This window comes from Stylophora pistillata, chromosome 1, assembly GCF_964205215.1.
Source record: "Stylophora pistillata chromosome 1, jaStyPist1.2, whole genome shotgun sequence".
NCBI lineage: Eukaryota > Metazoa > Cnidaria > Anthozoa > Scleractinia > Pocilloporidae > Stylophora > Stylophora pistillata.
This window is the reverse complement of record NC_142519.1, coordinates 35,316,690-35,329,936: the sequence shown is the minus strand read 5'-3', so window position 1 is coordinate 35,329,936 and position 13,247 is coordinate 35,316,690. Positions and strand designations below refer to the sequence as shown.

The 13,247-nt window shown below is 38.8% G+C and overlaps 1 protein-coding gene across 1 annotated transcript in view; it reads right to left on the bottom strand.

Annotated features, from left to right (window-relative positions):
- The window catches only part of LOC111326318 (uncharacterized), a 31,518-nt gene that overhangs the window by 11,421 nt on the left and 6,850 nt on the right, over positions 1–13,247 (bottom strand). Inside the window, exons 9-23 of the mRNA XM_022930284.2 lie at positions 13,076–13,214; positions 11,440–11,774; positions 11,017–11,155; positions 10,220–10,521; positions 9,768–9,906; positions 9,190–9,524; positions 8,833–8,971; positions 8,214–8,353; positions 7,501–7,689; positions 5,099–5,237; positions 3,180–3,302; positions 1,964–2,130; positions 1,390–1,528; positions 669–976; positions 447–585 (exon numbers count right to left, since the gene is read on the bottom strand). Of these exons, the coding sequence (XP_022786019.2) occupies positions 447–585; positions 669–976; positions 1,390–1,528; positions 1,964–2,130; positions 3,180–3,302; positions 5,099–5,237; positions 7,501–7,689; positions 8,214–8,353; positions 8,833–8,971; positions 9,190–9,524; positions 9,768–9,906; positions 10,220–10,521; positions 11,017–11,155; positions 11,440–11,774; positions 13,076–13,214 (2,872 nt within the window). The remainder of the gene's footprint in view (positions 1–446; positions 586–668; positions 977–1,389; positions 1,529–1,963; positions 2,131–3,179; positions 3,303–5,098; positions 5,238–7,500; positions 7,690–8,213; positions 8,354–8,832; positions 8,972–9,189; positions 9,525–9,767; positions 9,907–10,219; positions 10,522–11,016; positions 11,156–11,439; positions 11,775–13,075; positions 13,215–13,247) is intronic.

Below are 13,247 nucleotides of genomic sequence, written 5' to 3'. Positions count from 1 at the left end.
ATTGAGTGGTCTATTTTTAATCACGTTAGTATCTTCGGGTATAACTGCCTAACACTTAAACTATTTTCGTCGCAATTATTGCACATCCATGTGGAGATGATCACTGCTCCGCTGGCGAAAGTGCAAAACTATTTTCTACTAGCTAGGCCATATGATCTTTCCTGACTGCAACACTTCGTGAAGAAGTATGTTGTCAGTACATCTTCATTCTACGACAATGACCCAGAGGATTTTTAGCTAAAATGACGGTTTATCCATTTTCAATCGTCTAAACAACAAAAAAAAAGAGGAATGATAAACCAATTTGGTCTTCTATATTTGTTTTTGCAATGCAACTTTAAGAACAAGTTGACACGCTTATCAATGAAATTATGGCGCCGTGAGGAGCTCACTGCATTGCCGTTATGAGATAATGGCCACTGCATAATTTCCTTAAAATAACTTACCATCAAAACCATACAACTCCACATTCATGCAAGGCAAATCAGTCCATTCCTCAGGGAGGAACCTGAAAAATTGCGCTTTAACTTCCAAATCTATCGAGAACTTGAATGCTTGTGAGTAATCTGTAGCTGCTATAAACGTCTAGAGGTAAAAAGGAAAAAAATAAAACACTAGATCTCTTTTTTTTTCTCTGAGGAGAGTAAGTACTAAACTAAGTTACTCACCTTTTCTCCAGAGACTGTCTTATAAATGCGCCAGAAGCCACCATCGACGCTTAAAGAAAACTTAAATTTCCACACCATTCCTTTACCGCTCTTTCCTGTCACCGCGATTTGGGTTAGAGATACAACTCGTCCCATGTTTATCTGGAGGTAAGGTGATGTATCAGAAGGGGCAGCACACCAGCCCATGGTATCAAACACAGTATTTAATTTTGCCAACCATGGCTCATGCCCAGGTCCTGAGGTACTGGATGAGGTCATTTTGCTTTTGCTTATTAATCCTGATCCTATTCCAAGGGGATCTGACCAGGCTAAGATTATAGTATAGAGATATTAATACTACCACTGTGAAAAAAATTTTTTCTCCCATCCCAATTCAACTGCCGATCTCTCTCTCTCGCGTGCGCGCGCCTCCTTCTTTCTTTCTCTCTCTCTCGCCTTATTTTTTCTTTTCTACAAATAAACTGAGGTTTCTTCACTAAGTTGGTGAGAATGACCTCCAAGTACTTTTTTTCAGATGAGACATTGTTTCGATTCTTTAAAAATTAATGATCAATACACACGACAGACATTGAGTTTATTACGCCTTTCCTGTACTCGATTGTATGAAAATTATGGAATAAGGGTTAGAATTGTACCAAACAAGTTCATTTTTTACCGATAAAATGGAAAAAAAATCAAACTGAGAGAATGAAACAAAAACAACTCGTCCAGGTAAATTTACCTTCGCAACCGTAAATTTCCACCCTCAAGCAAACATTATCGACCCACTCTACTGCCACAAAACGGACATAACGGGCGACAACTTGATAATGCAGGATTTTTAGAACTGTTCCGTCAGCATTAGTGTTGCCTTGTATTTCCTTTATAGAAAAACAGTTGATTGAAAGGTGATTTTTACATAAAGAATAAAAATAATTATATTTGTTGCGATGATTTAAAGATGCGCGCGCTCTGATTGGTCGAGGAATGATCTCGCTATTCACCTCGCGCTAGCTGATTATAGCAGGCGTGCTGAATTTCCAAATGACTGCCTCGCATTTTTGTCAATGCTTCTGAGGAAGTGATGATAAACGTGATAGAGAAAAATTCAATTCTGGAGAGCACAAAATATGCTACCAACTTTGGCGTGACTCTTTTCAAAAAAGGATATGTGGAGTTTTTCAGACTGAATTTAATTAACAATAATCACTTCGCATTTGGCGATTCATTTTTGAATATGAAAGTTCTCAGACGCATAATTGGCCCTAACAGAAGCAACTTTGATGACTGTTATTCAAAAATGAGGCGTGAGGTACCTTTACTTCTCCATTTTCTTTGTAATAAAACCATTCACCCTCAAGTCTGCTAAACGCCAGTCGATAGATTCTAACAAAATGCGATCCACGATATCTGCCTTGTGTAGCGACTGCAGCGACAGTCTTAAAATGCCCTAAGTCGATCTGTAAGATAAATTTGTCTCGCCCTGGAACGAAGAGACAGTATTCTTTAAAAAGAGGAAAAGCATGAAAACTTACTTGAATGTAATGTACTAATTTCATTCGGACGGAGAAGGTCCAGAAATACTAATTTTGAACAAAGAGATTCTTGGAATAATCGATTTTTCGTTTATCTACTTGCTAATACACGTGGATATGAAATGTATTACCATTTAAACTGTTGTGTTTTACAAGGATTTTCAGCCCTAAGAAAAGCCGTAATTGGAACACGTTAGAATTACGATACTTTTTCACTTGTTGTACATCGCCAATCAGCTGCTGACACGTCACTCGCCTTCGCGCCACTTTGTCAGGTTGGTAAATCAATGGGAAAGCCTTCACTATGCCCAATCCGAGGTAGTTTATCGAAATTTTCTCGGATTGTCGCTGCTAATAACGCTGAAGAATTCGCATCGCTTACAGACATGCAGTGACGTTCAAAATGTTCGAGAAGCTGAAGAAAACCAAAATACTGATGAAAAAACCAACAGTTTGGCAATAGCATTTCTCCTGGCTGAAAACTGACGAAAATAGACAACTTCACAACACTTTACGAATTTTTTTTCCGCAGATTGTGGTACCTTTTTTTCATTCATTAATAAAAGCCAACTTTTCTTGTCAATAAAGGCCTACTATGTTTATTCAACAACAAAAACAATTATGTAGAATTCCTTTTGGAAATCAAAATCGCGCTCAACTCGATGTCTCACTCGTGAGCCATGAGGTTGAACACTCGAAAAGAAATTCCATATCTACACACGCCCATGTATCATTCTCTAAAGGATTAATGAAGAAGAAGTGAGACGAGTAGGTATGAAACCTAACTGAAACCATCAAGGTTTGTGAACTTAAGTTCCGTAACGAAAAGAAAGTGACTTCTGAGAAAAAACATTTGCCATCCATTGGTAAAATAGCCTCCATATTGCTATGCGGCTGTACAGTAATAGATCACAGATGACGTTAGAACGGAGTAAGAACAAGAAAAGAAATGGCACACAAGGAAAAGTCACTAATAAGTGACTGAATCGTAACATACCTCCGACGAACTGGTTTCTTTGTGCATAGTTCAGTCTTACGTTGTATATGTTTGAGGCTACAGAAGAATCAACGTTCTTGCTCGGTATTGAGAAGTCTTCCATTCCCAAAGGTTGGAAACAAGCTGCAGATGAGAAGGAGAAACGATAAAAAAGTCTAAATATCACTGTAAATATCACTGTTGTAGTTATCATTAGTTTCGACACTATTATTAAGGTAGACTTTATTGGTAAAATAATTCAGTGTACACATCAACATCATTGCGGGCACAGCCTAGTCAAAGTGTACCAGGATATAATATATGTATTTAGTAGAATTTCAGAGCTGAGCAAAGAGTTTCCAGCAATCTGACTGGCTGCGCGGTTCCTTATATGACGCTATATAAACCGCATACATAGGCTTAGGCCTGTCGGGTGAGTACCAGGTATTATTATTATCATTATTATTATTATATTATTATTATTATTATTATTATTATTATTAGATTAAGAGTGTCATTTCCCTTCTCCTATATTTTTTTAATGTAATTTACTTTCTTAAGGGTAATTTCGATGCACGTTTTTTGAAATTCTTTTAATACGAACTAGTAGTTGCTTTCGCGATTTTTATATGTAGGTCGTTTTTGTTATCAAAGTTAGTTTGGGTCTGATACGAGTCTGATCCTAGAGAACCGAATTTAACAGATGTGTTCCGTATCAATTAATTTGGAAATGTACGAGAGGAAAAACCATTACCTACGCGAAGTTATTGTAATGTTTTAAGTTTTGAAATAAAGTTATTATATTATTTAAAAATATATATATGTATATAACTAACTGCAGACAGTACTGTTTCGGCCTTCTGGGCCTCATCAGTGCAGTGCTGATGCTAGGATGGGAGAACCGATATGGATCCGCAAACGATCCCACACTTGTGGTATCGTCTAAGCCATGCCAGAGTTCTCAAACTAGAAGAGCCTAGTGAGCTATGCACAATGCTAGCGGCGATGACTCATCCCACAGTGCTCAATTTGGACATGAAAGCAGAGCTTTGTATGCCAAAGAGCTATATCAATATATTATTATTATTATCATTATTATTATTATTATTATTATTATTACTTCTGCTTATTCTTTAAGAATCTAATTGGAAAGACTATATAGATAGACATGCTTGGGTGAGTTAGTACATTGAAAAAGTTTTGAGGCGGTCCGGAAGGAATAAATATAATGTTGCTTATTTCAATAGCAACGGCTATTTTAGCTTTAGAGTGAGCTAGAAAGGTTCCATAATATCACAGACTTTAAATATATCTCACTATCCAAGCGATTGCCACACTGTGAGAGTGTTAGCAAGTGGCAGCACGAATCTTGCTTTAGCTTGGCCCGCACAACTTAGATCGAGGGCCAAAACACATTCACTCAGCCCGGTTCCGGGGGATTAGTTAATATGAGCTTTGATTCATAGTTGCAAACTGCCAGTACTTAGACCATTAATTTTCCTTCGCGTCTCATGTGCTTTTGCAAAGACAACAAAACAAACCCCAAGACTAACCCGATCCGAAATTTCCTGAGCTATTTTGTATTGAACAACAACAATAAGATAAAATCCGGCTGATAAATTATGAATTATTTCTCAGAATTCAACTGATTAAAGACAAATCAGAAATTTTGTTCGCAAGCAAGGTTTTACAGCGATAATGTAAGCGCGCAAGTTTGACAGTGTCACGCAGAAATTTCTCGCAAATTGATGATGATTCACTATAAAGGACAAAATAAAAATGTTTGAGTTTAGGTACTCTAGGTAGTGAACCCTTAATAAAAATCAAGAAAATTATCGACACGGAAGACATAGGAAACTAATGCAATCTGACCATAATAACTATATAGTTGGCCTTTGAAGTGAGTTTCATCTAATTACTAAAAATATATGAAGAAATACCTTTGCATCCATATATTTCTACCCTCATGCAAATTCTTCGGAACCAGTTTATAGGACGAAATCTCACATAGCGACCAATGACAGGGTTCTTTAAATGATGAGTGACAACATGGGTGGTATTGATATTTCCAGAGAAATCCTGCATACAAATTGGTTAAATAGTAATTTAGATAAAAAAAACTGAGGTTTTTGTTGTGGTAATGCCATATATTCTAACAAAGTTAACACCCTGGAGAGTGAGCATTTACCAACCATTTAAGCTAGAACTCAAGGGAATGACAACTCGGGGCTCCAAAAAACCATGCTAGAATTTTGTTTATGGATTGTTTTACTGGTTTTAACTTGAGTTGATACGCACAGTTCCTACCAGTAACAAGGGCTCTGGAAAACAGAAGATCTAAAGGGCAGAAGGATAACTCAGCATCTGCGTTTTAAAACCTTGTACAATTCTTAGCAGTCATCTGCAAAACAACAACGTGAAATCACCAAAACTATGCGTGAAAGAACGGAGACCCCGACGACAAATCACTTGAGTTTCAATTTGGAACTCACCGCAACTTATATAATATACGTTATACTGAAGTTGAGGTGTGGGGCAGTACGAGGAGGTAAACACATCCAGCCATTCGCGAAATTCTAACTAAGAATATAAAATTTTCAACCGACTTCGTCCTCAGCCTTGCCGTCCCGACTGCTCAAGGTCCCTAATTGGTCGCAATTATCATAAAATAAAAATGACAACATCATACACCTTTGCCATAATGGCGGAAAATCTGATGGAGGTCTGAGACTGGTTATGAATAATTTCACGAAAGCGAGGCCACCCGGGCAACACATGGCGACGCGACTACACAAACTCTCACAATTCCTCGAGCTTTTTAACCGAAAATGACATTCCTGGAGCTTCCTTAGGAGATAGAAATCTCTCACAATTCAAGACTGAGGACTTGAGACCATGGTTGAAGGGCAGAGGTGACCCAGCGAAAGGTTTAAAGACAAAAGCAAGCTTGTGACAAGGCTAGTTTCGAGCACAAGATGCGTACTTCGAGGTGTTTTGATTGCTTGAGAAAATTGTCAATTGTGATTACTTACACTTAAATTGACCTAATTTCTTATACTTTAATACATCAAGAGCGGAAAGGTTAAAAACATCATTGATCCTGATCCCAATAATCTTTATTCTAAACGAAAACAACTGCGCTCGGCAAACAACACAAGTTCACACTCCGCCGCTAAACGACATGTTCCCGTCAAATTCTCTGAATCTAGTATGTGGAACTACTCACTTCAGAAGATGCCTCTGTTTACCAGAGCGGAATAAAACAATCATATAACACGCTCTGGGGTCTAGATAATTGTAGATTTCCATTGAAATAGCGTTGTTAGGAAACGAAGTGTAGCAGGACACAGCAGAATTGTCGGCGCGAAATCTTTTAATAGAAAAAGGCTACTTTTTAAACATTCATTCTTCTTTGAAATGCTTTCTATTTCTCTTTAGAGCTCTTCTATTTTCATTTCATACTGTTTCACAAGCGCGACAACACTCTGATCACTCTGAATGCATGCATCCTTCGACTGGACCAAATCGGTCTGAGTTTCGACATCTTTTGTCTTTGCCTAATTTTCGACATTCTTTTCATTAGGTTCAACAGTTGTAATCTGACTCTCTAGCTGTTCATTCGATTTATCATTTACGCTGCTTTCCGAGTGTGCACACCATGAATAAATCCCTGAATGATTGATGAGTAGTTGTTTTACTAGTGAATCTTTGAGGTGGAGGCTTTTTTTGCGCAGCGAAATACGCCACTGAAATACCGAAGGTACAGCAATGGTTTGAAGGCATATTTTGCCCGCAATACTTTTCTTCAAGTCTTCCATTTTAAAATGGTGCGAGCAGACCATGGTTGAGTCCAAGACTTTGAAGCTTTTTCCTTCCTCTCGACGGATTGCATGAAGCCATTGCTTTCTCGCAAGTTTTTCTTTGGGAAACTTGAAGTAGGATATTTATTAACCGTTTACTTCGCGATATCCCCTTGTAGTCCATGAAGGAACACAGCAGTGGCATGGCATTGTACATATTAACTTGAGCCTTAGCTATATTAGTAGTCGATTCTTTGAGAAATAAAGCTTTTTGGATCGATTAATAAATTGTGCCAGAAACTTTTTGACAAGCGCTCACAAGTGCACAAATCCATGCCCGGGTGGCCTCGTCCCCATGCACTTGTTTTAGTCTTCACTCGGCCGCCGCCATTATGGCAAAGGTGTATGGGCAACATGAATACCAAGTTATCTAATTGGATTAGTACAGTATCTTCCATGAATTAGAAGACAAATAAAAGAGCTATACGATACTATATTCAGTCCTTGCTGATGTATAACTATAGCAACAAAGGGATCCTTACCCTTATGGCGTTATTTTCGGTGTAGTTCCACCAGTCCAGTGAATCACGTCTGAACTGCATCATGTAGCTTGTAACCCATGCGTCCTGGATAGTACATCCGTGTACTGAATACTTTCCTTGCGTTGCTACTCGTCTCACGTGGTACGGGTGTTTCAAATCAACCTCCAAATATTGATTCTCATCGCTTCTCTGAAGACATTAATATGATGATACATCGAGTTTCTCGACCTTGACACCGACTCTTGTATTGTATTAGCAAAACTATTGATATTTTAAAAGAAAATCAACGGTGAAAGAGAAATTAAAGCAGAATAAGATGGGCTATCTGCGCTAGTTATTTCGACATATTTGTAATTCATGGCAAGGCTCCCCAATGCCTTCCTTATGGCGTATTGACTGAGCATTCAATTCAACAGAGAATTCAACAGATTGGTTCCAAAACTCAATGGTGTCTACCATCTGCCTTTGTCTCATGTTCGGGCCTAAACTAACATTTTACACCTTTCGTTTCATTCTAGCTAAGTTTCCTTTGGTACTCGTCCTTTTCAGAAATTCAGCTGCGATCAACTATGATAATCACGCAAGGGATTGTGGTGGCAAGAATCGACGTATTCTCTAAAATTACCAGAGCAATCATTCTAAGAGATCCTGATTTTCTCATGACTATTACACCCAGCTTTTATTTATGAGGAAAGCTTAAAGTGCCAACAAACCCCTGCACACCATCCACCTTCTCCTAGCCGACTGTGCAACCTGGCCAGCCAAGGTTCGTAATTCACCCTCAAAGCACTTGACGCTGTAATATCCTTATCAGATATTTGACCACTCTCCATTCCCAGGGGATCAATGCAGTCTGGAAAGAAAAGGCACCGAAGGGCAAGATATCTGTCAGACTTGTATCATATTATGGTCAGTTTAACACATTGGAGTTACGGTGTCGTGTTCTTCTCCACTTGCAAGAGAAAAATTAATTCCGATCCTCACTTCATATCTGCTTACATGGATAGAGTCACAGAACACTGACCACAACAAAGTAATCACACAAAGTGATCAAAAAGTTAAATTTGTGTTCTGTGCTAATTTCAACCTGCAGTCACTTTTTTCCCATTTCCTGGGGCAAAGGGAAGTTACTACGAACGTCCACTGTATTCATAACGATGGACCATGCATCAACACGTGAAGAACGACGTACGAATGGGCGTAAAACAGGTAGCTATATGGCATAGTTTACTGTACTATTCCTTGATAAATGATCATTTGATGCTGTGGTCCATAAAAATTCAAAAACCAAGGAGTGGCTCATGGCCTTCGTGATAAATCATGATTCCTTACCTTCTTTAGCAAATACTTCCAGCCTTAAACAAGGGTGGTTGTTCCAGGTTTTTGGGTGAAAACGAAGATATCTTGCACGGAGATTATATTTAATACTCACTTTGACCAAACTATGTCGATGTGTGTTCCCATTAAATACCTATACAGAGGATCACATAATACGGTTACTTGCAATCAATATTTCCTCAGGTATGGAAAACCAACATTTTTCACTCTGTTGAAGAGAAATGTATTGTAATCTTGTTATTATTAAAACAACAGCTAGGTGTAACCTGCATTATGAAAATCACTTTTGAAAGTTTACACGAGTACCTCTTTCCGTCACGACATTGGATGCTCTCTTCAGTTTAAGCTCACCTTCACGTTTCCCCATTCTGTGTATTGCTTCCAAAACAGCCCATCAAGACTGGAACTAATGCTAAAAGTTTTCACCCATTTGTCCCCTGGTAAATGAGATTGAACTGCGATGGCCTGAATAACTTTGGTCATTTTCAAATCTATTTGAAGGAACTGGTTGTTGTTTGTTTCATTGCTTTTTGCACACCATGCTGATCCGGGGCCATCATGGGAGTTGTTGTGTATCGCCAAACGTCCGTGCCAGGGCGTTAAAACAGATCCGTCGCAAGTATAAAAATTAGGATAACCGTCTGCCATACTAGTCAGGTTTGAGAAATCAACAGATCTCGAGTACACTGAAAAGAAAAATTCACCTACTTAATTTGTATGAACTTTTGTTAGAATTAAGTTTAAAGAAAGAAACTAAGTACAGCTGGAAAGACATGAACATTTTGCATCGTCGGTTCGCTGGGAGATCTTGGAAAGGCTTTTAATTTGGAGCTAATATGCTGGAAAGCTAAGAGAGTTATTCTCTGAATTCAACCTTGTAGTTTTAATAATCAATACTAGAGTGATAAACTAGAAAAATAAAAGCTAACCCTGGCATCCGTATAATTCAACCCGCATATTGGGTCTCCCAACCCATTCTTTGGGCCAAAAGCGCACGAAGCTTGCCGTGACAGTCCGCTCAAGGTAATGCTTTGCCACAGTGTTGACGAGCGGCGTCCCAATAAACATCTAAAATAAAGTAAAATAAAATATTTTGAACTAATGGGAAAAAAATACCAATGACAAAATATCATTGAACTACAGTATCATAAAATCAAATAAAATGATTAAGATTTAGATATATCTCTGTTTTCGTGGAAACGGTCGTGAATTGTTATCACGAAGTGCCTGGATCTTTATAAAGCCTTGACTTCTCATCATGATCAGCGCAGTCAATGAAACTAACTGGGTTTCGTAGCCTACGTATCACAAACATTTATCTGCCCCACGTCGTATATAGCCCCAGGATACAAAATAAATAGAGGAATAAAAACTTCTTTACCCTGACTTCGCCATTCTCTCGGTGGTAAAACCAATGTAAACCATCTCTGGAAAAAGACAATTGGAATTTGACCACGGCAGACTTTATGGTCGAGTGGCCTTGAGTTGCAACAGCAGTAAAGCGATATTCATCTATGCCATTTCCAATTTGCAGAAAAGAGTCCTTATCATTATGGCCTCGAAGCCATGTGTATGTATTGAAAAGTCTGGCTTTTGCAGCATCATGTCCAGAATTAACGGACGAAACTAGAATCGACTCAGATGGCCAGTGAAAATCTTCCATGCCAATAGCAGAAGAGCAAGCTGAGTAAAATGAAGATCAACCAAAAAAAAAACATAAATTTTTCTCAACAAATATTTATATCCTCATGAGATTTGTCAAAAAAAATCTTAACGGAAATTCTTTAAAAATTGCCCGGCCACCAGGCACTTTTATAGCCAGAGTATAATTTGAAATGCTAGTTAATACTTATTTTCGAGTCTTTCCTATTCATTTTATTTTTTTTGGAGTCAACTCCACTCCGATTAGATGTATCTGAACTAATTATATCGCCAGTGAAGTTACAATCAATTTTTATTGTGGACCAAGGTACTGTAATTTGCTTGTAATCTGCCACGAAACAAGACGAGTTTTGATTTTTTTGCATGAAAAAATGACATGGCATTGTAATAATTGTCATGAATGTTTGTCTCTTGTTCCATAGATATACATATATAGGCCTCCCATGGTGCCTTTTGGGTGGAGTAATAATCCTCCCCACTCTTCTAACTAAATTTGTTCAAGAACGTCTTACTAACTTTTACATCCAAAAACTTCAACCCGCATGCATGTCCATCCAAACCACGTAACCGGAAGAAACCTTATTTGTCGAGAAGTTATTCTTTTCAAAAGTGTATGTCGAATAACTTGAATGCTCTGTGAATTTCCATCAAAGACCTAAAAGGTTGAAAAAAAGAGTTACTTTGCAAATGTTATTTTAGAAAATACAAGATTGTTCCTACACTCTTTCTTCTAGAAAGGAAATCCCCTCTGCAAGGCATCTGCAAGTATAACGAGCCAGACTTCTCTTTTCACGCAGATATCAGACAAGAATGGCACTTTTTAATGTGGGAAAACAGGACAGGGGTATCAAAGACAAAGCACAGCTGATAATTTTATCTGCTAAAAATTATATTCGTATGGATCTTTGAATCTGATCTTGATTTCTAAGTTACGCTCACCTTCGGAGAAACTCCATCCTCAGTGTAGTTAACCCAAAGCATATGATCGTCAGTGAAAGATAAGCTAAAGTTTGTCACCCAAGCTCTGAAACGAATTGCCCATTCAGATGTTTCGTACTTTCCTTGAGTAGCAACACCCGTTATGATATGTATTTGAGCCAGATCGACCTGTAGGTACTGTTTCCCATCATTTTCCAGTGCGCACCAGGCTCCCTCGCCGTCTCTACTGTAGAGTCTTGCCAGCCAAGGCTCATGGTCCACGTCATACCATGACGAGGCTGAAAAGGCTTTATTTGGTACCACTCCACGCTCAATACCAACTGGATGTGCGCATTCTGGAAATACATGCGCTAAGTAATTAAGTCATTGGGCGGAATGTGACGACACTGATGAACTACTAAAATTAGAAGTGTTCTGGAAAAGCGTTTGGGATTTTTTAGGCTTGTTAGGTTATCTTGAAGTCCTAATACGAGTCTTCTGAACCTTGTTTTGTCATGTGACGAAGACCACAAATATAGTTTTGCTTTTGAGTGATTTTTCCCCTGACCATTATAATAGGGTTTCATTCTCGGACAGTAATTGCCATCGCCAATTGTGTTTGGATTTTTCTTCTGACCTTGCCTAGAGTCCTCAACGAGCGGTCTTCTTTATTTAATCAACCGAGGTCAGTAGTCCCGTAAGTCCACACACGCCTACCGATAGGATATCTAAGAACGTCTGCTTAGGGTTGAATGAGTCATTAAGAAAAGAGTGACAATCGCCTCGAATAAAAGTTACCCATCAGACTCTTGGTGCCTCCCGTTTGCGCGCGGTGATCGAGCTGGCTCACACCAACAGTCCAGCAACATCATATATCATTCATAACAGATGAAACGGCAAATTTGGAGGGACCCCACTGAAACCGTTTTTGCCAGGTCTGTTCCCTCATTAAATACTGTTATTGTTATAATTAGGGGAAACGCATTGCCAGGAATGTTTCTAAATGTTAGGTTTTGATATAGCTTTCATAGATACTGAGATGAATAGCGGCCATCCATTGATTATGGCGTGATGCACTGTAAGCAATGTGCGTAATCTACTGATAATGGAATTGTATTGTGATCATGTGCCCTTATGTACATACAGGACGTACTTCGGGCTCGTATTTCACATCACATTGTGTGGAAATTCAAGCAAAGGCAGTTTCCAAACAGACAATAGAAAAAAAGACTCGGGAAAAGACTCTTACTTTTCAACAGAAATTTGCGTAACATACGGAAACATACGTATGATGCACGATCCTCGCAGTAGAGAGCGCTATTTATGCAATAGCGAAAATCAGACCTGAAAAAAATCAGGCATGTACGGGATTCGAACCACTGACCTCTGCGATACTAGTGCAGCGCTCTACCAATTGAGCTAACAAGCCAACTGGGAGCAGGCCGTTAAGTTGATTCGTAATAAACCCGTGATGATAAATCAGATACAATGAATATATGAAGTTCATATATTTTGAACTGCGGTTGTAAATACGTATGATGCATGATCCTCGCAGTAGAGAGCGCTATTTATGCAATAGCGAAAATCAGACCTAAAAAAAATCAGGCCTTTACGGGATTCGAACCACTGAGCCACTTTGTGTTCAGGAATCACGAACCTTCACAACCGTAGACCTCTACTCTCATGCAGATTGCTTCATTCCACTCCACAGGAAGGAATCTCAGGAATCTGCCCGTTACATGTTTGTAGAATTGGACTTCCTTCGCCGTGTTGTGATCTGTATTGCCACTCAGGGTCTGTAAAACATGCAGACGTAAGGCGATACGTAA